Genomic DNA, 26,237 nt, shown 5'->3' with positions numbered 1-26,237 from the left:
TATATTTAAAATTTTCGTTAAAATTTTATTTGCTAATGGTACTCAGTTCCAGATTTGTTTTCAGTTGTTGATTGTTTAGATTTGAGATTGAAGGTATTTTTTCGAAACCAGATATAAAAGTCTTGCCGAAATCCAGAGTCAAATATAATTGAGAATTGTTTTCAGTTAACTCTGGGTCTCGGTTTCTTTTAATTTAAAAAACCCAGTAATTTTTTTCCTCTTGTTGACACTTCTTGCTGTTGTTTTTTTTTATGATTTTGATATCCGCATAATTTCTTTTAAGCATTATAATAGCCCTTTCAGCCTGAAATTATATTAATATTATGATTTCTTGCCATAAATTTAAGTAATCAATTTTTATTATTTATTACGAGCAAAAGAAGCATGACTGATGGAGAAATCTACAGAAATTGAATTGAATTTTTAGTTTGCAAGTTCTAATACAGAGAGCCAGAGATGTCAACTGCGATGTATATGCATGTTTCATTGATTTCGAGAAGGCATTTGATAAAGTCCCACATGGAAAACTAATCGATATCCTTAAAACATCAGGACTCGATGGTAAGGATATAAGACTGATTTCAAACTTATATCTCCAAAAAAAAGCAACAGTGCGATTAGAAAATGAACTGTCCGAGATCTTCACAGTCGAAAAAGGAGTTAGACAGAGTTGCATATTGTCACCGGCATTATTTAACGTAAATTCCTAAAACATCTTTAGAGAGGCCTTGGACGAATCAGAAGATGGGATTGCTGTAAATGGCCAACTTACAAAAAATATTAGATATGCAGACAATACGGTGTTGCTGGTGTTGCAAAATATGCTATTTGGGCTGCAATATTAGGGATACTTGGGATCACAGCTACGAAATAAAAACTCATATTGAAAAAGCCAGAAGCTCTTTTAACAGCCTTAGGAAGATTCTCTGCAACCTATCTTTAAGTATCAATTTATGCATAAGAATTCTTAGATGTTACGTCTTTAGTGTCTTCCTCTATAGAGTAGAAAGCTGGAACTTTACAGAAGATGTCATAAAACGATTAGAGGCATTTGAAATGCGGTGCTACCGAGATATGTTGAGGGTCTCATATATACACCACACAAGTAATATAACTATTCTTCAGAGGCTAAGAAATTATCAACACCGTAAAGAACAGAAAATTACATCATGCGTAATAATAAATACCGACTTTTACAGTTAATTCCAAAAGGCAAGATTGAGGGTAAGAGAGGCCCTCGACGTAGGCGTATATCCTGGCTGGCTAATCTTAGGAAGTGGATTGGTCTAACGTCAACTACTTTATTTCGACCTGCTGTGAATAGAATAAGATGGGTCAATGTAGTCGCCAACATCTCTAGAAGATAAGTACATTTAGAAGAAGATACCTACTGATACCGAAATTTCTGTAACTTAAGAATAAAAATTAATTAATTCTATACATATAAACTTTTTTAATATTTCACTTTAAAGTACGCACGACAAAAAGAAGTGTGATTAACACAAAGTTTACAGGGGACAAAATTATTTAACCATTAATGCGTATGACAGGCGCCTGTCTGGCGCGTGCCAGTATCTAGTATCACTGACTATTCATAGACTTATTGATATTTGTAATTTATAAATTTAATCTTCGTCTTTTTTTAAGTAGATTTTTGTGATACGTGATACTGATTAATAATTATCTTTTGTCTGCATCAATGTTGTTTGATAAAAGCCATAAAAATTCTTCTTCTTCCTCATCGACTTTTGTTTTTGATATTACCCAGTCGCTCCTCTTTCTATCTGACAGTCGTATACCTAACGTTGCCCTTTCTATGGTGGCAAGTTGTTCATATTTGCCTTGGTTAGGGTCCAGGTTTGACATCCATATGTCATGATAGAAAGGATGCACTGGTTGAACACTTCAAGTATTGAGGTATTTTCCGGTTCTTAAGTATTCAACTGAGTTTTTCAAATCTTGACCATCCCAGTCTTGCTCTTTAGTGATTTCCGCACTTTGGTCCTCTTAGCTAAGTTCTTGAATTTGGCATAGGGAGATATATTCTTGGACTTGTTGCCAATCTCATTGCCATTTATACGCAGGGACGCGCCAAGTAACTTCGGCGCAGTCGTGCGAAATATTGATAAGAGCCTTTATCAAAATTACCGGGGTATAAATATTATAATCAATCACTCCTTTACATTTCAACGTGAAATTATACGAATTTTTTTCTACATCTATCTAGATTTTTTGTGAAGGAAACAATAAGTACACATGTAACATTTTTCTTATAATTAGATTAGTAACTAATTATTATATATTACTTTAAGATTAATTTTAAAAACTTTTTGCAATTACCGCAGCTATGTCAATAGCCGTACCCAAGAATCTTCCTTTTGCACCTCTCAGAAACGAATGAGAGCTGCCGATATAGTCTTTTATGAGAAAGTAACGGTACTTTAGATTTTGTATCTTTATAGACCTAATTCTTCAATATACTTCAGCTTTTTTATTTCTTAAAAAAAATACCGAAACATACAGATTACTTGATGGCTGCTTTGTTAGAAATTTGTGAGCAATCGTCATTTTTTTGGGAACAAAAAACATTTAGGCTCCATTTGTATAGTGCTAGGAAAAGAGTAATAAAATTTGTTAAACTTCTTACAAATAGCTTTAATTCAAAGAGAACCTTCCCCTCAATATATTTGCCTTTTTACTTCCCTTTTTAAAAAATACCGTTATGTTTAAATGTGTCCATCGAAAATGAAAATAAGTCGGTTCTTGTTAAGAGGGAGCTCTTTAAGTGCAGATGATCCTATTTTAGGGGATAGTTTGTCCGATTTGAGAAAAAGAGGATCACTTTTCGTTGGGTAGCCTAAGAGATTAGACTGACTTTTTGTTGCGTCGTCTAAGAGTTTGGACGTATTTCTTTCTCTGGGAATTTATCTATAAGTGTGTATATACACTTCTATTGTATCTCAAGTAGTTTGATCTAATATAAATTTACATTATAAATTAACTTCAGTGTTTGATACTAAAGTTGAGTACCGTTTAAATTCAGTGCGATTTAAGAGACAACATCATCTAGAGTTACTGTAAGTAGTCTTACTATTAATATTAGGTCAAATTATCTACAAAGTAGAATAATCTACGGGTTATTTTCGACAAGGAACAACGATTTCATCAATTGCACTTTTCAGAACTTTCATATCTTTTCGTTAGCAAATATTAATTAAAAACATTCATTATTTAAATAAAAACTGTGCGAGTAGCTTCTTGTGAACCAAGTGCGGGTTGGTCCTTATTTTAATTTTTGGTAAAACCGATTTTTATAATCTTGTCTCTGTACTTCCTTATTGTATATTGTACTATTGTATATATATATATATATATATATATATATATATATATATATATATATATTATATACGTCTTCATAACAAGGCGAGATCCGATTAAATCGAGGACAACCCGAGATCCGCCAATAGGAAATTAATTATTTGAGTATATTGTTCATAACTATATTTATAATTAACATATTAATCATGGCACACTTAGAGGGGAAAAGATTTTTAAACTTAAATTTTTCTGATAAATTGAAAGCGAAACGAGATCCGTAGCTGAAAAGGGAAGGGGAAGACTTATATACAAAATTTTAGATATTTTCCGATCAACGCGAGATCCCACACTGTTGCCAGGTCTAAAGGGTATTAGTCGAGCGACCAGAGCTCGTCTTGTATTACATATTTCCTACTCAAGGAGTAAAGTAATTTGCGGTTACGGTGTTTTATATTTTATAAATGTCTCGAGGGCAGCGGTTAGTTGAATTAGTGAAACAAAATTCAAAGATAACAAAAAGTAAGTAATGATTATAATTTTTCTGTTAATAATCAAATAATTCAACATAAACTTTATAAACCGAATAACTAAAATACTCTGTTTTATTGAATTTGTTGAATTCTATTCTCAAAGCTATTTTTGTTTATTATTTATGTACAAAATTAAAAAGGGGAAATTATTTAAAATTAACAGTTTATCTGTATAAGAAAAGCTATCATTGTAACATTCTAATCGTGTTTTTACATAAAAATATTAGTTTTGCACAAGAGTAAATACGTTCCATATAGTAGAGTAAATCCACTGACAAAAATTTATTATTTACTTATTTGTCAATAAATTTGTTCTGTCTTAAATTAACTATGCTGTGGCTTTTTAACTGTTGTAGTTTTTTAGATATTGGTCAGTAAGAATTTCTCACTGTGATTTGTTTTAAATAATTCCCTTGACTTTAGTAGACTTATTTATTTTCTTTTTTAATAGGTCAGCACTTCGAAGGGCAAAAGTGTAGAATGTAGTCTGCAGAAAGGAAGGGTGTGGAACAAGAGAGACCGCTGCCTATACTGCAGTTTGGACGTAACAAATTTTTAGAGGCATATTTTTAGAAAACATCCTAAAGAGGAGAGTGTTTTAAAAATAACCATGTTACCCAAAAGAGATATTGCTAGAAAGCATATGTTAGATCTCCTAAGAAAGCAACGGAATTTTTCATATTTGCATGCAGCCGATACCATTAGACCTGTCCAGAGACCTTCGTCTTTTTCAAATTCTAATACTGTATCAGCAGATTACTTACCCTGTATATACTGCAAAGGTTTATATAAACAAAAATCTCAAAAGAGATTTTTGGATAAATTAAGATTGAAATCTGAAATTTTTAATTTGATGCAGGCTGATCGAATTTCATTAAATGGAAAGGGAGATGTAATAATATGCCAATATGCGGAAGATTACTTAAGAAAGCATAAAAGGACCCATATAAGAAGAGCTGTTTCAAATCAAATTCGTGAATTAGACAGATTGTTAATTCCTCTACAAGATTTGTATGGCATTAATACTATGATAGAAGCACTTAAAGCTAAACTACGCCCAACTGGTTTGATAGACGGACAAATGCGAACGGCAGACGACTCTGTGCCTATCTCGAAAACAAAAACAACACCACTGTAGCGGGTCCAATGGACCCAACATGCTTCCATGGAGAACTTCCCTCGCACATAGACTTAGCAATTCTACACAATATAGGGCAACAATACGAAATAAAATCAATAAATGAAGGCGATTCCACACACAACGTAATCGTCTTGACCCTAGGCGCAGTGGAACTAAATCCACTGCAGCCCCATCAAATAAAGAAAACAAACTGGCCCAACTTCAGAAGAGTATTGAGCGAAACCATCGGGGCAATCACAACAATTAACAACATAGAAGAACTCGAAGAAAGTATAACAAGATTAGAACAAACAATAATAAATGCCATCGACGCCAGCTCAAAAACGGAAACAAAGACAACACAAAAAGGAAGATTCCATGAAATATCAAATGAGCTAAAAGATCTCATTAAAGAAAAGAATAGGAAAAGAAGAAGAGCACAAAGAACAAGAAATCAAGAAGACAAAAGAATTGCTAATGAACTAGACAGAGAAGTCAAAAGAAGACTAAACGAACACAGAAGTGAATATTGGGACAAATATATCCAAGAATTAAACCCGAATAAATCTGTATTCTGGAAAGTATCAAAAATACTCAGAAAGTATTTAATATACTGAACAAGAAAAAGTTGAAGTAATGCGAAATACACTCGAATCCAATAATATGAAAAACTTTCACCCGGCAGAAGACCTAGACTTCACGGAGGAAGTAGAAAGAAGCGCCAGACGCTTAAGAAGAAGAAAAGGCATAATAGGCCTAGAACACACAAGTCCAGAAGAAATTAAAGAACTAATCAAAGTACTAAATCCAAAGAAAGCAGCCGGGCCAGATAAAATCACAAACAGGGCAATTAAAAATGTACCAAACAAAATCATAGTGTATATCACGAATATAGTTAACGGTATACTAAGACTAAGATACTTTCCAGACAGGTGGAAAGAAGCAGAAGTTATAATGATAGAAAAACCGGGGAAAAACGAGAGCTTTCCACAGAATTATCGATTAATAAGTCTCCTATCATCACTAAGTAAGATAGCTGAAAGATAATAATAGCGAAAAAATAATTCTAAAGAGACTACAAACAGAGTCAAAAACAATTGGAACGATCCCAGAATCACATTTCGGTTTTAGATCCAGACACTACTGCGAACTACAAGTACTTAGACTAACCGAATTTATCACTAAGGGATACAACGAGAAAATGTAAACTGCGGCAGCCTTCCTAGACGTCAGTAAGGCCTTTGACAGAGTCTGGCATGAAGGCCTGCTTTATAAGATGAGTCAATATGGATATAGTGAGGCAATGACATGTCTCCTTGCATCATACCTGACGAACCGGAGATTCAGAGTTTGGATAGGGCCTGCCCTGTCCGAGGTCGGAACTCTGTTATCTCCGTACCTATATACCATATATACAGCAGACACACTCAGTGATCACAAAACACTGATTTTCGCTTTTTCGACACTTTTTCGAAAAGAAATTTCGCAACAAGAGACTTACAACGCTCTCTAAATCGATTACATGCATGGTGTATAAAGTGGAAAATAGCACTCAACCCGGAAAAAACACAGGCCGTCATGTTTAGAAAAACGAGACAAATGCCAAACATGGAACTAAGTCTAGCTAATGAAAACGTAGAATGGAGCAATCAAGCTTAATACCTAGAAGTGACCCTTGATCACAAGCTCACATTTACTGAACACGTGAACCAAGTAGTTTATAAAGCAAAACTAACAAAGATACAACTTGCCTCATTAATAGGCAGGAAAAACAAGCTAAATTTCTTCACAAAAATAAGGGTAGCAAATAGCATAATCCTTCCAACGTTAACTTACGCATCAGCAGCGAGGGGACATACCTGTAAATCAAACAGGAAGAAACTACAAGTAGAACAAAACCAGCTAATTAGAGAAGCACTAAACGTACCGAGATATGTACCACTAAGGTACCTATACAGAGATACAAAGCAGAAAAGAATCCTTCATACAATGAACGAAAAGGCATACGAGATCCTTAACGAAATAAGAAACCACCCCAACAGAAAGCTGAGAGAGCTAACGGATTATGATGCAAATATCAGGACGACACATAGACGACGTAAACAACAGATAGCTGGATATGTCCCAATAGCATAAAGACATATGAGGATTGAAATAGGCACAGAGTAGTCAAAGGCAACGCGGGTTAGGAGTAGAAAAAAAAAGGTAAGAACTGGGGTCTTGGCATTTTAGAGTTCCGGACACCAGGCCTTGCTCACCAAAAAAATATATTAGTTTTAGTCTTAGAATTAGTATAAAAATCGGGAAAATACCTTCTAATACCGCGAATAAATTATAGTGGCAAGGAATAGATTAGTACCTATTCATAGTTTTCCGGGTCGTCAACCCACAATCTGCGCGATACTGACCCTGTCGCACACACATATGCACCAAGCGAGAGTACAAAGAGAACCATAAGTTCTCTTCGTACAGCAAAAATTTTGGCTTAGGCCCCTAAGGCAGGTCTATTTGGGAGACCAGCACCGCGATTTTCTGAGCATCGAGGCCATGTGCGACAAGCATGGGCTCGGTGGCCAGACCAGTCGGTTGCCCAGCTGGCGAGGAGAACAAATTAAATTTTGCCAAATCGGCAGCTGAGTGACCGAACACACACTTTCCCTGTGCGGAGGGACACCAACTTAGGTTGGTGCCCCTCCGTGCAGGGCACACACTTTTTTAGGGACAACAGTCCAAAGTAATGCTAACACCAAAGTAAACTCAGTAACGTAATTGGGGAGAAAAGCTTTCTAGCTACCCCTTGATTTTAGGTGGCCTAACCACAACCATGTAGATACGGAGGGTTTTGTTTATTGCCCAAATCGCCCGACGTAAAGTTCATAAGCCTTCACTGCGTATGTCAGACGTAGTGAAGGGGTGGAGGAAAAACCTGGGGGGTCAGATAGGTACCGAACCAGAATGATTGATTCTTCTGGAGCGAGACCGGTTTGATCTTCGGACATGTGGATCCCACTGACTAGCAGTGGTATACACATGTCACTAGGGGTTGGGTTGAACGCCTCGCGTGTGTGTGTGTATTTGACGTACAGTGTCCAAGTTTAGCAGAAATGAACTACATATATTGAAAAATATTTCCTTGGAATCTCAATATAGTACGTGAACAGCATAGTTGGTCCCTTAATTATAAATGATATGCAAAATAGATTTGTGTTAATAACTCTCAATCAAATTGAAAGCGGTTGGGTTTATTTTATAGGTCTTTTAAAAGCGATTAAAATAAATTTTTAACATTTTTTGTAAAACGAACAATGGACAAGATATATAAGAAAAATTGTAAAAAAATAATACTACAATACAAATAAACAATATTCCGATACGACGTCTAGTTCTCGAGATATTTGACAATCGCCTTTCTGGACAGAGCTCTTTAATAATGTAAATATTATAATTCAAACCAGAAATAAGCCGAGGGGTGGGAGAGAGCTGACTGTAAAATTCATTTGCGATTTTGCCAAGTTTACCGGATCTCGGGTTGTCTACAAAATGTATATTTAGCATATACACAACGGATCACTCGCCCTGACCTCTACAGCGAATTCCGTGGAACTACTGCAATATAAAATTCGCCAAAAGGGGTGCAAAATGAGGTCCAGACAAAAATCGATTTCCTTGTACCCCCATCATTGTTACATCGAGATATCACTATTACACGTGAATACAAGGTGAGATCCAAAATCGGATCTCGCCTTGCAAAATGGATCTCATCTTGTATAGCTTATGATACAAACGGATCTCACATTGATATGAAGACATATATATATATATATATACCTAGCTTTTTAAAAAATACCGTTATGTTTATATGTTTCCATCGAAAATGAAAATAAGTCGGTTCTTGTTAAGAGGGAGTTCTTTAAGTGCGGAGTGAATTGTAAATTGAATTAGTATTATTTTGTACTTGCCATAAATTATTACTTTTAAAGCCAATTATCTCGAGATAAGCCTAAAACATTAAGGAGAGATATTTATACGATCTACTCTTTTGGATACTTTTTTAAAACATCCTTCTCCTTAATGTTATATTTTATTTATATGTGCATGTATCTATGTCTACTATATTGAAAGATTTTACATTACATTACATGCTAGAGTGCAACAAATTTAAGTTTGGGAATTTGACGTAGTGTTTAACGCAGGTGGGCGGACTGTTTCTACCAGTGGCGAGCAGAAACAGGTAGATTTAAAATAATTTTTTATAAGTATATCCAATTAAGTTAACAATGAATTTGTTAATTTTTATTATCATAGTTCTTAAAAATTATTAAGTTTATAATCAATTGCACTCGAAAAATAATGAGTAAAATATTAGGAGTACTTTAATAAATAACAAATTCCTCAATACTTACAATTTATTAACATTACCCCGAAGGAAGGGTTTCAATAATACAAAAAAAAATAAGTAGTTTATTTTAACTAATTAAGTAATTTATTTATTTGTCTAAACAAGAAGTTAGTTAGTTAGTTATGATTCCTCGCATGATTCTAAAATCTCTATTCCTGAATTTGAATTACAATCTTCATCCTCAGAAAAGCTTTCTCCGGATAAACCAGTATTAACAACAAATTGCGTAAGTTGTACAGCGTAGTGTCTAACAAATGTTCTTTTTCGATTTAAATGTTTTTATAATTTTGCGCGTGTTTATATAATATTAATCCACTCCTCTAATAACACTTCTTCTGAAAATTTAGTTTTTGCTATATTTTCAACATCATTTATATTAAATGTTGTATTATGAGTTGTCATTCTACCTTTTATCAAAGCTCATATTTTTCGATAGAGTTTAACTCCAGATGATAGGGAGGCAAGTGAAGACCTTGATGTCCATGATGTTCAAGCTCAAAATATAATACATATACAGATGGAAAAAATGTCATAAAATTATTTTGGAGGATTTTTCGGCGAATTAAAATAAAAATAATCATTGTATATTTTTGCTAAACGATCTTTAACTCGTTATTAGTTTCGTAGACAGTTGTTAATAAGATATTTATGAAATTTTTGTCAAAAATAGAATTTGATTTATTATGAAACTTTAAAAGTAATTATGGCTTACATTACTGTTATTGTTATAACAATTGACTTTTTAATTATAAACATGCACCTGATTTAAAAATTCACACGTATATTAAAGCACACAGCGTTAGGAACAAATCCAGTCTCTTCTCCAGCCTGAACAATAATCAGCCTTTTGCCCTTAGAAATCGGATTCTTTAAAGTTTTTCCACTTTGATCTGCCCAGTGATATGGTGCAGTATGGCTGATGTGTAAGCATATGTCTTTCATTGGTATAAATTATGGTTCTACCCTCAGATCAAAATTGAATTAGCTGCTTTAAATATTGTAATAGTTTTGAACGAATATCATAACTTTTCATTAGGACACTCACATTGTCTTCAGCGCATTGTCTTTGGATTTTTGCCACCTGCAGTTTGTTCGAAATGATTTGAAGACTATCTGTTCAAAAGTATGATGGTTTTATTTGTTCCTATCTTTTTAGGAGCCATATTGTTAAGTAACTATTATTAATAACTAAAATAAACACACTCACCCTAAATGACTTAACAATACACTAATTACTACTACCAATATACTAAGCACTAAAAAAAAAAACTAATAAAATATCCAACACGATCAAATCAACATGTCAAACACTCTCTGCAATGCGCACTTCTCAAACTACGACACTGGCAAGCAGTACACTGGTCGTTTCCATGGTAACACTAGTAAACATGATTTACTGCGCATCGTCGAACTATGAGTCATATTCCCAAACTTAAGTTTGTTGCAGTATACGTTAGATTTATTTGTATTTCTTGTTTTTGGAATTCACCCGTCTGGTGATTCAATTATTGAATATATTTTGTTTTGTTTACCTACTGAATTTTATTTATCTACTCCTAATAAGTTTCCTGATAATAGAGTATCTCTGAAAATTTGCTAATAAAAATATTTAACTATCCCGATACCTTCGACCAGGAGAAAGATCAGGCGGTATATGTTTGTAAGTAAGTAGGTATAGTAGAAATCCTCAATTTAGAAGAGTGATTTCATAGTTTTAAAGCTGAATATCCTCAAATTTAAATGTACACAGCGGCCCTCGAAAACTACCAGTTTTCTCAATTGCAATTTGCGTTTCCTCATAAGAAATTACAGAATATATAAAGTAGTATATTTATTTGTGCTTCTCTATAGTAGACTTGACCAGAAGTTGTCGTACAGTGTAGCCAATTCTTGTTCACAAGTAGTAATTATGGTCATAAAAAAATTGTATTCTTCCACGCAGCGATTGTTACCGTCATGAAAATACCAAAAAAACATGATTTTTTCAATAGTAAAAATTAAGCACAAAATTGTAATGAAATAAATTTTATTTATATGTTCCGTTTCGTTACATATTTAAATTTATAAAATAAAAATCGATATTTTAAAAATTATTTTTCAATCGTTTGGCAACGTTGAAATTAGCGAGGAAACTCCGATTTAGAATCCCGACCCAGACATAGCTGTAAAACTAGTTTTTATTATTTTTTCGTTGAAGAAATGTCCATCAAGACATGACCGATGGTTCATTTCCATTGGCGTTTCTATGGGTAGTGCATGTGTTGCATTTTGTGAGTATATTTTATGTGATAAGTTTGTAAACTTATTGTTGTCAATACTGTTTTATCAATACTGTATTGTAATATTGATAAAACGTGTTACTGATAATAAGAGTGTTATAGTTTGTCGTTTTATAGTAAATTTTTAGTCATACAGTAAAACCTCCGTTAACCGAAATAATTGGGGGGAGGCCGTTTCGGATAACAAGAATTTCGGTTAAAAATAACATTGTTTTTTATAATATTCTTGATCAAAGTATTGTTATTAAAAAATACTATGAGTTGATTTCGTAATGTTTTCTAATAAGTAAATCCAAAATAAAGTAATAAAATTAAGGAAAATGAACAAGTTTAACATGCTTTTTTAAAGAAATCTGCTATTTTTTTACGTTTTCGTTTGACAACGATGTTTCTCTCTCCCTCCATCGTTAATTTGCAGAACGTCATGAGTTTGCCTCATTAGATTGTTCGACGAAACGTAAAGCAATCTGATAAGGACAAAACTTTATGTAATGACAACAAAAATTAAGAATCTAGTCGTGTCCCTAACTAATTAGGCCTACTGTATAAAATTCTTTCCTCTAAAGCATTGAAAATCTCGTCGACGGTCTTGTGCTGCCTGTTGCCTCTTGGGTCGTCATCTGATATGCTCAGGTTGTCTTGATAAAGAACCATATCAATGATGTCCTGGTCGATGAATTCACGTTCTGAGTCATCAGCTGCTAACCAGTCACGTATCTTTTCTTAGTTAATTTCGTCATGGCCCAGCAAATTTTTAGTGAAAGGTTTGATTTCTTCTGTCGTTTTTTATAAAAATATAACTATAATTTATATCTTTGAAAACGGACTTTGGATATAGAGATGGAAACTTCAGTAAAAACCTGCAGATAAATATATTGTGGACTATTTTGAACAATAATATTTAAACATTATAATATAATTAACGTTGAAATAAAAGTGAGTGTACGCCACTGGACTTTCATACGTCTTTCTCCACTTCTCCGCCTTCAAACGATGAATCACTCTCCCAAATAGTGAAATTAGAGTTTAGTCGAATTCCACCGAACATATTATTTACAGTATTGCCCAAAATAAACAGTACTGAAACTGAAACATAGATGTCTCTTTGTGTGCGCTGTCATATTCAAAATAACTAGTTTTGTCAAGTAATCCTTAAACAATTAATTATTAAGGCCTAATTGTTAAAAATGGTGTTAAGTACAGAGGAGAAAGTGTTTCTTGTGGAGCATTATTTTCGCTCATACGGAATCGGCCGACGTAATAGTGCAAGTCTGCAATACGTGTGTGATCACACAACGGTTTAATAAACGTTCTCCAAGTAATGCTGTAATTTTGAAGGTTGTTGAAAAGTTTAGGAATAGGGGTAATGTATTGTGCCAACAAAAAGAAAATTCATTTTCCAAACAAATTCATTTCACGATTTACTGACTTCCCCTATCTTACACATTCTCCAGACTTAACATCTCCAGACGCATGCATCTGGGACATGGCTAAAACTGCCGTTTTTAAACGGGCACCACAAACCATCAATGAGTTAAAAGATGCCACTAGAGTCTTCTTCGCGGACTTGAGACAACCTTTATTTCATAACATTACGAGATATCTGGAATATTGGTATAAAGTCTGTCTTGTGAGAGGAGCTCATTTAGAACATGTTGTAAAGTGTCAATAATATTTATTTTTTAAAACAATAAAATTACAAGTTCAGTACTGTTTTATTTTGGGCTATACTGTATTATTTGTTGTGTATATGTAGTGTGTTGACTGTTGATATCTTTTCTTGTATTTGGACCCAGAACCTAATTATCTCTCCTTATTTCTTTTCGTTTCTAAGGTTTCTTAATTTTCTCCTTGTAACCCCAAAAAGTTAGGTGGCGCTCTTTTTCTTATCTTCTCTTATCTTTAGGAATTTTACTTATCTCTCTCGTTATCTATTTCTCTGTCTTTTCTAATCTATCTTATCTTGTCTTATCTTTATTATTTCTTCTATTGGATCCATTCCCGGTTCCAAAAGCTAGTTTCGAACCCCTGACTCACTTTCCACTAACCATCCAGCTGCCGTTCGCAGTGTCTCCATTGGTAATCTTTTTACATCATCCAAAAAAGGTTTCCGAGGTTACACACAGTACACTTATAAAAAATAATATATTTAACACTATATTGCACAATAAAACGGAACAAAATAAAAACTATGTTAAAGGTATAAAACATTACTTAAAATTATTAAAAAACTGAAGATCAAATAAAACATATTTAGATTGTGATTTTTTTTTTAAAATACACTTATTATGATGAAAACCAATGGGAATTTATAAGTTAGTTACTAGTTATAGGTGCATTGAATTCAGTACTATGACAGAAAAATATAAGACCGGAAACGAAAAAAAGAATATATAATACCATATTGAAACCAGTAATCGTCTATGGCTCAGAAGTATGGCAGTTATCACAAAAACTTAAAGGTAACCTATTGGCAGTTGAAATGGATTTTTGGAGGAGAGCATCGGGAAAGTCTAGATTAGAACATATGAGAAATGAGGACATAAGGAATCAAATGAATGTACAAAGATCAATTATAGAAGACTATTAGAAAATAATCTCTCTACTGAAGCTACAAAAATCGGTATAGTTAATAATACACGTAACGCAATAGTAATGTTTGGGAATGAGCGCGCTAAGTTATTTTTTGCACTGTAATTAGACAAAATATAATATATAAAAATTAAATTGACCTTTATCAGAATACTTGCCGAAATCCTCAATATTTTACAAAACTTTGAAAACATCGGCATGGGAGGATAACAGCTCAAATCTCTCATTTCCAGATGAAAGAGTAACATCTATTCCCAAAAAATAGTTGACTTTAAATTTTAATTCTTGGTTTTTAATTGGCTGATCTTCACTTTCATAGAAAAATTGTTTTTTTACTTTTCGTGACCGTAAGATTTCTGCACTTTTGAATTTCGCATATACATCCAAGCCAGTTGCTAATTCTTTGGCATCTACTAGCATGTCACTGAAGCCTTTATCTGAACGATATTCTTTTATAAAGACATTTATGCTGTGCAAACTTTCGCAAAATTTTTAATAATAAATTTTTAGTTTGCAGAATCTTGGTAACAATATCGACTTTAATCAGTACCTTGTACCACAAGATGTTTTGTAGAGTTATCAAAATTATTCTAAGAAAAAATTTCATATATAGCATCGTAAATTTCCAGTACCAAACCTAGAAATAAGAAGAAGAACAGGAGTCACAGATGCAGTGGAAAAAATAGCCATGGCTAAATGGACTTGGGCCGGACATGTTGCCAGATTAACGGATGACAGATGGACCAGAAAGATTCTGGAATGGCGACCAAGGTAAGAGGCATATCGAAGCAGAGGACGACCACCGACTAGATGGACAGATGATATCAAGCGCATCACCACAAACTGGATGCAAGAAGCACCAGATAGGAATAGGTGAAAAATTTTACGGGAGGCCTACGTTCAGCAGTGGACAAATATAGGTTAATTGATGATCGTAAATTTCGCCCAACTGAAATCTTAGAGGTGTTATCGTATCAATTCTGCTAAGCCACCTGGTCTCTGACAAAGATTTTAACTTTAAATTTGAAATTTTACGTTTCAGAAAGACCACCGATGGTTTGAGGTAGAAAAAAAGTTAAATAACTCTTGGACAGTTAAGAAACAATTTATACTAAAAATATTTGATTTCTCAGAATCGTTAATGACAAGGTTCAAATTGTGGTTACAGCATGGAAAAAATATTGCACGTGAATTAATATCTAAAATTCTTTTTTGTACATCTTGATGATAACCGTTCATATTCGACCATTTTCGTATTCTTGTCCTCGCATATTACAAATGTCTAAAGTATAATTTTTTAAAATTTTCAGCAAAAAGTTAGTTAAATTTTTCCCTGTTATATCACCTAAAAGCTAAAATGATACAAAACGTTCTTCGATACTAAATTCATTGTATTTTAAATTAACCTATCTTATGCAAACATAAATTTGCTCTTGGTGACTCACATCAGGAGTACAATCTAGTGTTGCTGAAAAATACTACTTCTTCTTTTTTATAGAGATAACTCTGTATGTTTTCGAATGTGCGTTCAGTAAGTTGTCGTTTCATCGTTTTCGTGGTCTTTTTACTGAACGTCTTCTGAATCGTCTCTTGCCGTCTTTACTACTCTATTTATTGACACTCGGCTTATATGATCGTTCCATTCTACTCTTCTATTTCTTACCCAGTTCTTAATGTTTTCCACCTTGCATCTACGTCGTATATCTGTACTTCTAGTTCTGTCCCATAGTGTCTAACCATCAATTTTTCTAAGTGTTTTTATATCTGCTGTTTCTAACATCCTTTTTATCCTCTCTGTGTCAGGTCTTGTTTCTGCCGCGTATGTCATTATTGGTCTGATGACTGTTTTGTAAATTCTGCCTTTCGTTTCTTTCCCGATATTTTAATTTCTCCATATTGTTTCATTTAAGCAGCCTGCGGCTCTGTTTGCTCTATTCACTTGATCTTCTACTTAAGTTTCGAGCTTTCCGTCGCTAGATAATGTAATACCTAGATATTAAAACTCTATCACTTGTTCTATTATCTGACCTTCCAGCTCCAATTTACATCTTAGTGAATTTACTGTAACCACCCATTTTGTCTTTTTTGGAAAATTAACATGTTAAATTTTCTGGCGGTTATATTAAATTGGTGCAGCATAAGTTGTAAATCGTCTTCACTCTGAGAGAGTAGTATTGCGTCGTCTGCATAGCAGATTATTTTAAGTTGTTTTTCTCCCATTTGGTATCCTTTTTTAGTTCTTACTTTTTTTATTATTTCATCCATAATCAGGTTGAACAATAGATGACTCAGAGAATCTCCCTGCCTTATCCCATTGCCAGCTTCAGTAGGGTCGGTTAGTTCTTCTTCTACTTTTACTTTTATTGTGTTGTGTTGGTAGATATTTTCGATTGTATTAATTATTCCTAGAGCTATCTCTCTTGCGTACAGTAAGTAAATAACGTCTTTTAATTTGACCCGGAAAAATGCCTTCCTAAGGTGCACGAAACATATATATGCCGGTTTTTTGTATTCTAATGATTTCTCTTGCACTTGCATCATTATAAATATAGCGTCAATGCATGATCTTTCCGACTTAAACCCTTGTTGTTCTTCTGCTAGTGTTATAATTTCATTCAGCTTATTTGCTATTACTTTGGTTGTTAATTTTAGTGTTGTGTTAAATAAATTAATTCCTTTGCAATTTTCCGGGCCCGATTTGTCTCCCTTTTTGAAGAGAAGTATTAGGATGCTTGATCTCCATTCTTGAGGAATTCTATTTTGTTCTATTATTTTTTGGATGATTAGTTTTAAAAATGTTTGGTCAGATCTGGTCCTCCGTACTATAGGAGTTAGCTCGGTATTCTGTCTTCTCTTGGCAATTTTCTATTTTTTAATTTCCTTTGCTTTCTTTACCTCTTCCTCCTCAATATTTTTTCTTCGTTTGTCGTCACCTCTGGTGTTGGTGGTTCATTATCGTCACCTTAAGCAAATAGGGATCGAAAGTAGTCTACCCATGCTTCCTTCTGAATGTGTTTTGTTTTTATTAGTTCGTTCGTCTCTTTTCTTTGTCCTCTGGTCATTCTCCATATTACTTTTTGTGTTCCGTAGAAGTCGTGTTTCATCTGTTTTGAGAAGCTCTGCCAGTGTTCTTTTTTTCTTTGTCTAACTAAAGTATTCGTTTTATTTTTGATTTGTTTATAGATTATTTTTCCCTGCTTTCCTTGATGTTATAATTTTCTTATATTTCATTCCCAGCGATCTTCTCTGATATTCTTTTCCTGTATAAATATTCCGTGGATTCCATATTTAGTCCTTCGACTTTGATATTTGTTTGTTGGGTGGGAAGTATTTCAGGATGATTCTTGAAAAATACTTAGCTAATTTAATTTCTTCTAAAATACTGTTTCTTATATTACTTAATATGCATAGACATAACTGAGTCAAATTTTGCTATCATTTCTATACATTTCAAGAACTTTCCATTATTTCTTTCAAATAGCTTGTTACAATCTTCGAAAAGCCAAGTTTTGTTTGGCCAAAAATTGAATTGTATAAAGTATGCTTTTATCGACTCTGCACCAGTGTTTCGGTTCAAGTTTTAATACATTTTGCATTTCGGAATCTACGGTTCGGTTAGGTTTTAATATTTCTAATAAGTCTTTGGCGCCCCTTGCAGTCGACCGCCTTGCGCGCCCTTTTATCCGGTACTGATTATTTGGTATATGTACATAAACTTAAATTTAATTACTTTTAATTACTATTTAAATGGGAATAAGCCACAATTAAAGGTTAAAGTACGTTTATTGACATTTCAATTTCCACTTCAGAAATTGTTCTCAAAATACAAACATTAGTAAATTAAACAAATTTTGTTTTTTTGTTACTTAGTGAAAAATTCTTCTAATTTAATTTTATCTGACTCATCTATATTGACAATTCAGACATACATTATACATTTTAAAGTAGACGACTTTAAAATGATATTGCCAATATTGTTGAGTTGCGTTCCTGGGACGTCTTTACTTATAATATAGTTCATTCGATTACATGAAATCAACTTTAACTTGAGAATATCCGTCAGAAAAAATCATAACATGTAATTCGTTTTTATAAAGAGAAATACATGCTCTGATGACAGAAAAATTCTCCTGTTAGTGATTCCATAGTAAATTATGAGGGAAAAACCAGGAAAAAACATGGTAAGTATTTGATCGTGCATTTAGTTTACCTTCAATAAACACCAAATTCCGATTTTATATGTTTGGTATTTAAAAAACATAAATGGTGTATCCTCTATATGTTGACTGACTTACCAATACTGGTATTTTCCTTTTAATAACTTCCTCTTTCAATATGGGTAACCAGATGCTTAATTAGGAAAAAGGAAATTACCAGTATTGGTCAGTCAGTAACATATAGAGGATACATCATCTATGGTTTTTAAATAACAAACATATAAAATCGAAATTTGGTGTTTATTGAAGGTAAACGACATGCACGATCAAATACTTACCATGTCGGGATAGTATTATGAGGTTTTTTCCTGGTTTTTCCCTCATAATTTACTATGGAATCACTAACAGGAGAATTTTTCTGTCATCAGGGCATGTATTTTTTTTTAAAGACGAATTACATGTTATGATCTTTTCTGACGGATATTCTTAAGTTAAAGTTGATTTCATGTAATCGAATGAACTATCTTATAAGTAAAGTCGGCCCAGGAACGCAACTCAACAATATTGGCAATATCATTTTAAAGTCGTCTACTTTAAAATGTATAATGTATGTCTGAATTGTCCATATAGATCAGTCAGATAAAATTAAATTAGAAGAATTTTTCACTAAGTAACAAAAAAACAAAATTTGTTTAATTTACTAATGTTTGTATTTTGAGAACGATTTCCGAAGTGGAAATTGAAACGTCAATAAACTAACTTTAACCTTTAATTGTGGCTTATTCCCATTTAAATAGTAATTACTTTAAAATGCCACAAGAAAATAGCTTCAGAACAATATTAATTACTTTTGACTCTCAAATATTAAATTATTAATAGAATTAAAAACTCATATTTAATTTATCTATACTACCGTTAAAACATTGTAATATTGAAATTCACTACATACTTTCATACATTTTCATTCGCTTTATCTTTCGAACTGAACTTGATTTTAGTAGTATATGATGGTTCTTGGCTGATTGTTTTTTAACACTCTATCTTTGTTGAATGGCGGATTTCTAATTATTATGTGCTGCGGAATTTACGTCGATGTGACATTTGTGCCGACTTTTTCATCTCTATACGCGTATACTTATATAACATGTTGCCAATTCGATTGCCAAACTCCGTAGGGAGATGGCGTTATAAAACGGAAGTCTAATTTCACACGTAATCTGCTACATCACACATATACCTTGGGACGAAAGGATTATTAAAATAGTTTTAACTGTTGAAATCTGTATTTTCCATTAAAAATTGTATATTGGATATAAGTCGTATTAAACCTTAAATTATAGGAGATTGTTGCAATTCGTATTTGATGTAATGAGTTTATATAATGCAGAGGTGGCCAAAACCCTTCATAATCCGAGCAATTTTTCAAAATTCGAAATTTTTCGCGAGCCATAATTGGCACTTTAAATGGTTCTAAATAAATTCCACACTTTTATTAATAAATAAGAACAAATTTGGGTAGTAGTAAAGAAATATATTTTCTTCAACAATGTATTTTAATTATATCAAAAAACTAAACAAAACATAAATGAAGAATACTTTTTATTGACGTTTTGAATGTCAATATTAGGATTACAGATCTCCTATTATTGCCACTCATGTCATTTTTCTAAAAAAAAAACAAAGACTATTAAGTAGTATGAATGTAACACAAATTTCTGAAAAATATAACTTAAGAAGATTGACTGAAAGTAAACTTTTCTTTGATATATTTAGTCAATCCTACACAGGCCTCGTGAACATATCGATAGCACACTATGCACAAGCGCACATTTTCTTTACTGCAGATGTTACAAAGAAAACAATACCATGATTCTTTATTACTTCATTTCTTTGTCGTACTTCTAGTTTCTTTTTTGACAACTTCAATTGGATTATTCAATTCTGGTATTGGTGCGAACAAATCTTTCAAACAACTGAAACGAGATTCGTAATTTAAACGAAACGTTTCTCCAATCTTACATATCCAAATCTGCATAAGAACTACAGAATTGCATGCGTTGTCTTCTATGAGCTGGTCCAGTAAAGGGCCTGTAACAGGTACATCAGATGATCAATTTTGTTCGCTTAATCTTCGACGTATAGTGTCAGGTGAAACTATGGTACCAAGAACATCTACCAGTCTCCTAGTCAAAGCTGTAGCAGCAACTGTGTGTTCTCGAAGTACTAGAAGTCTAAGAAACAGATCTTCCACGGTGTTTGTTGACCTTGGTCTTACCTGTACAGGTCTTTTTAAGTAAGAGCCAGTTTCTCGAAATCTTTGTAAAGCATCGGATATTGTTTTTTGGCAGAACACCAAGCATATCTTCGATATATCAAATGGACCGCCCATCATTATAAAGAGTAAGAGCAATAGCAAGCTTGCGTTTCTTGATCTGGCCTCATTACAAATTATTCTTTGTTAATCAAAACACTTTCCTTTTCCAAAAACGTCATTTTATGATATTTTATAACAGCATAAATCAAATGAACTAAAACTGTAGAGGTGAAGTCATATAAAATATTTTAAATGTACAATTTAAAAAAATAAGGGTCATTGATCGAGATAAAAAATATCCTATCTCCTAACTTGGACCAACAAATACAATTTCACAAAATTTTACCGCAATCGGATCAGTGGTTTTTGAATATTAGCTTGGACAAACACCATGACCCGAGGTTTATATATACACTTCTCCAAGAAATTAACGCACCACTTCAATAAATCAATTTTATTTGTAAACAGGCAAATCATAAAAAATAAAACTTCACCAGATTAACTCTACATTTTATTAGTAATTATAACAATTTGTGTAATCATCAGAACATGTTGAAGTACAGGAGAAAAAAAATGAAAAGGAAAATTCTAAAAAAATAATGATAACAAAAGTAAACTAAAATATAAAAAAGTCTTAATAACCAGTGTTTCTACCTCTAATACGTATAACAGCCTCACATCGTTGGCCCATACTTAAAATTAATTGCCGTATTTCATTTTGGTCTAGTTCTCTCCAAATCTGGATCAGCCTCTCTCCCACTTCCTGTAAGTTGTAAGCTGTAAGTTGTTTGGTTGGATCGGTGTCGGTCTTAATCGCCTACCAAGGATATCCCAGAGATTTTCAATCGGATTTAAATCCGGACTATGTGCTGGCCATTCCATACTGTTAGTTTCTACCTCTTCTAGATAATTTCTGACGATCTGTGCAGCGTGAGGTCTGGCATTATCTTGCATTAGTAAGAAATTTTCACCGATATAAGGAGCGAATGGTACTACATGTTGCTCCAGAATCTCCAATATGTACGTTTCAGCTATAACAGCATTTGCATTTTGTATGACCACTAGGTCCGTACGTGCGATCAAAGAAATACCACCTCACATCATAACGGATCCTCCACCAAAAAATGTGGTGTGTGAGAAGTTAGACTGAGCATATCGTTCGATGGGTCGTCGCAACACACGAACACGTCTGTCGTTATTGTACAAACAAAATCGGGATTCGTCAGTAAATAGCACTCGTTCCCAGTCAGCCTCTAACCAATTAACGTGTTCTCTGGCAAAATGTAGTCTCCCTCTTCGATGCTCTGCAGTTAATAGAGGACCTCGGACGGCAATCCTAGGTGTTAAGTTGTATTCCCTAAGTAGCTGGCAAACAGTTTCAGTACTAATTTGTATAGCATGCACGTCCCGAAGCTAAATTTGTAGACTTCGATGTGTTACAAAACGTTGTCGAAGAGCAGAAATTCTTCAAAATCGATCTTGAATAGGTGTAGTTACCCGGTTTCGTCCTTGCCCTGGTCTGCGTGTATGATCCCCTGTTTCGAGGAATCTTTCTAACACCCGTGAGACGGATGTGTGGGACAGATTAAACCGACAACCAATTCTTCGGTAACTCTAACCTTCTTCCGACAGTATCACTGCTTGGGCACATTCATCTCGAGTTAAATTACGTGATTGACGCTCCATAATAAAGACAATTAACAATAATCAACAATTAAACAGTAGCCGAATAAAATTCGTGAACACTTGGAAATTACTATATTTATAGAATAAGTACATTTTTGGTTCTTTTTGTTTTGTTGCAAAAAAAAACTATAGCGATAAAACACAGTCAATTAATATAGAGTGTACGAATAGCATATACAAAGGGCTTGCAAAATATAACATTACAATGGAAATTTTTATTAACGCTAATAAAATATTTTAATATTTAAAAGTGGTGCGTTAATTTTTTGGAGAAGTGTATATATATATATATATATATATATATATATATATATATATAATTTTAATTTAATTTTTTTAATCACTTTTTTGCTTGTTTGCAAAGTGCATACTTTGTAACTTGATATTTTTCTGTATAAATGTAATATCGAATTACATAATTTCGGTCCGTATTTTTTCAGAAAATGGAACGTCCATTTAAGAAATTCCGATTTGCCATCGACAGGGGAGGTACATTCACAGATGTCTTCGCTAAATGCCCTAGCGGAAAAATCAGAGTTCTGAAATTGCTCTCAGAGGATCCTCAACATTACAAGGATGCTCCAACGGAAGGAATCAGGCGTATATTACACGAGGTAAGGTTTAAAGAAATGTACATCTGCGAAATCTAATCAGAGTTTACCATTAACACGGTAGTTTATCGTTTGAAAGTTTTGAAAAATTAGTGTAGTAAAATTTATCTTATAATAATTTCTCAAAAGTATTGTGGTTTAACACATATACTTAATTATTTTTAGTTATAGTACTATAACCTGTCCTATTTACGTTTTTGCATATTTCCGAGTATTCATTCGTTCCTTTTGTCTGTAAAATTTCGTAGACGTGTTGATGAAGTCCCAATCGTTATTTACGATGAAGATTTTTCCTTCAATAATTTTTGTCAATGTTTATAAGTTATATTATGATTTCACATCTTTTCAGTCTAAGAACGTGTATATAAAGGTACACAGACTCAGCTTCTGTGTTCTATTAATGTTTTTGAAGTGTGATTTTTCTTAGTTTTTTAGATGTTTAGTCTTTTGATTACCAATTTCCGTCTTGGGGGTAAGTTTAGCATATTTATTATTTAGTTTTTGTCCGTCATATAGCCAAGCGGACGAATTGCGTTCACTTCACTCGGACGCATCATAATGCGGAGTAGCTCCGTCGTGTTAATACCACAAAACTTCGGGTTGTTATCATTTGAAAATAACACAATTATTTCTGGTACTATTTGCTGTATCAACAAGTCTAAATATTTTGCACTAGTGAGATTTCGGTGTACTAAAATTGGGCCGATAATGTTTATGCCAATAATTTTTGTCCCTACATTACCCTTTTAAGAGAATTCAGTATGGGCTTCCCTCATACAGTGAGACGCGGTTCGTGCCCAGTACCTACAGTTTTGTTTATTTACGATCTGTTTAAATTAAATTAGGATATACCTGAAAAAAATGATATTTTTATCAAAAAATGGATTTCTATTACATCGCTCTATTATTTATACTTAAAATTCTAATCGTCTATCTTCGTTTAATTCTTACACTAAATTAATTTTGTAATGATCTAATTTATGTTTTTTTGTACTATTTTATAAACTTTGGCTGATATAAAGATAAGAGGCTAAAGTTCTAGAGCTTATATGTGGTTGTCTGGCTCATCTATTAGCATGTGTAGTTGTAAGTTTTTTGTGACACTCTTCTTCATCTAAAAAAGCCATTTCTAATATTTCTAAATTGATTACATTTTTGTAATATAGATCACATAATAAAGATATTTATTATAGAATATTGTACTGTTTTTATTAATCTAATTTATTGTTTTTATTTATTATTAAAGGTTCTAAAACTTATAATACTTAGTTTAAAAAGTTTATTTAAAGTTTTTATTTGTACAATATAACTAATTTATTTTACACTAAGAATTATATAATTTATCTACGTGCGTTACATTTTAAAAACTCGACGCGATGTTCAAAAACTAACTGTTTCTTGAAATAAAATGTCCCATATACATATATACATGTTTTATATCGGAGGGGGACCCAAAGGTCTAGAAACTCGTCGGCCTTCCTGACCTTTGGCGAAAAGACTGGAAGGTCACGCCATACTGGTTTTTTTTATAGCGGCTTCTGCCGGCTGGTGTATGATCTAGAAAATACTTGAATAGAAAAAATATTAGTAATAAATATGTTTACAGTTTTGAGTTATATGATGCGTCATTATCTATCGTAACAATATACTGCATACATATTGAAACTAACCCTTCTTCTTATTACGCTGTCTATTTTCTAAGGTTGGCGATCCAAATGGCAAGCTTTGGAAACTGCGGCATGAAAGATTTCTCCGGATCAGCGGTAAAACCATATCTATAATAACTATAAAATAATATTCCCTTATTACCGAATGTCTGTATAATATAAATTTACTTTTTTTTGTCTAATTATGTACTCGTTTTAAGGTGGGTACACATATGCGAGCCGAACTGTTTGCGAACTGCTCGTGAGCTGTTCGCGAAGAGTTCGTTGAAAATATGTTTATGTTCAGGCTATCCAATACCCTAAGTATCTAATAACAAACCGAGAATTAATTTACTTCGTTAATCTAAACATTTCGGTATTTTGTTTACATTATCTGTTATTAATTTCTCTCGCTACTTAGATAAGCCGCGCTCGTTCAGCAATTTTGTGTAACAGAATGATATCATCGCACACTTGGCAGAAACAATTTATAGACACAATTTATAGTTCTGCGAACATTCTTTGTGTTCGTCCCAAAAACCGACATGCTGTGGTTCCTGACGAGTAACGAACGAACAGCTCGCTAGCGGTTCGTCCCGTCGTACAAATTAACGAATATAGCGTTCACAAACGGTTCGCGAACAGTTCTGCTCGCATATGTGTACCCGCCTTTAGACGATCTATTAACATTCACGCACCATGTCAGATATCTGCAAAGGAACAAGGGGCTCATTCTTGCAATGTGCCCCTTTTTCTACTTTATCTAAACGCATAGTCTCCTTAACGATTAAACAAAAGTTGGGTTTATCTGTGGGGAAATTAATGCAAATACGATTTCTACTGTTTATTCACATAGCAATAGGTGTTTAATTTTACAATGTTTCATTAGTTTAAAAAAACTTACTACCTATAATATTTAATGTTAGTGTAGTATTCGGCCGCATTCGGAGAACAGAACTTCTTTAAATCTTGCAGGTCCTTATATTTTTCTGCAGACATTGACAAGACATCTTCATAGGAAGATCCTGGTAGTATAAATTCAGTATCAAGTATATTCTTTATGCGTCTTTTGTTTCTTTCAGCGATAAAGGCCAGTTCCCACACTCCATTGTATGTTGAACGGAAGTAGATGTTAGTGTTTGAATTAGTTATTTTTAGTTCCTTTTTATCGGTCGTAATGGAAATGTTGATTTTTGGGCATAGATCGTATCAAAATGGGATGTCCAACTTCGAAAAAATTAATGGTCAACATTAATTACCTCAAATGGTGTCGGTATTTGACAAGAATCCTTAAGTACCTCAATCCAATAGTCAGGAACCTCTGTCCTAGTTGCAGATTTGATAAGTCCCATATTTTTATCGCATTCAAGTATGAGTGCCCCATTACTGGAAATGCCGTCATTACAGATTCCAACTTTTTTTCTACATGAACTAAATGATGAAGTAACCGAAACATTGTAAAATTTTTGTTTTGGCCACTGCAAGAGTCACAAAAGATACTTAGGTGTTTTGTATTTCGTCGCATAATATTGCACACGAAGTGGTGAACAAGAGAACAAACATCATCACTACATTTCTTCCC

At 33.3% G+C, this 26,237-nt stretch overlaps 1 protein-coding gene across 2 annotated transcripts in view; it reads left to right on the top strand.

The window, feature by feature from the left end:
- Window positions 1-26,237, top strand: part of LOC140441296 (5-oxoprolinase) — a 401,235-nt gene that overhangs the window by 37,032 nt on the left and 337,966 nt on the right. For both annotated transcript variants that reach the window (XM_072531924.1, XM_072531925.1), the window contains exon 2: window positions 22,839-23,012. In XM_072531924.1, coding sequence (XP_072388025.1) covers window positions 22,839-23,012 — 174 coding nt within the window. The remainder of the gene's footprint in view (window positions 1-22,838; window positions 23,013-26,237) is intronic.

The sequence above is a fragment of the Diabrotica undecimpunctata genome, chromosome 5 (assembly GCF_040954645.1).
Source record: "Diabrotica undecimpunctata isolate CICGRU chromosome 5, icDiaUnde3, whole genome shotgun sequence".
Lineage (NCBI taxonomy): Eukaryota > Metazoa > Arthropoda > Insecta > Coleoptera > Chrysomelidae > Diabrotica > Diabrotica undecimpunctata.
Note: the sequence above shows the minus strand (reverse complement) of the source record. Positions and strands in the feature narration are given on the sequence as shown.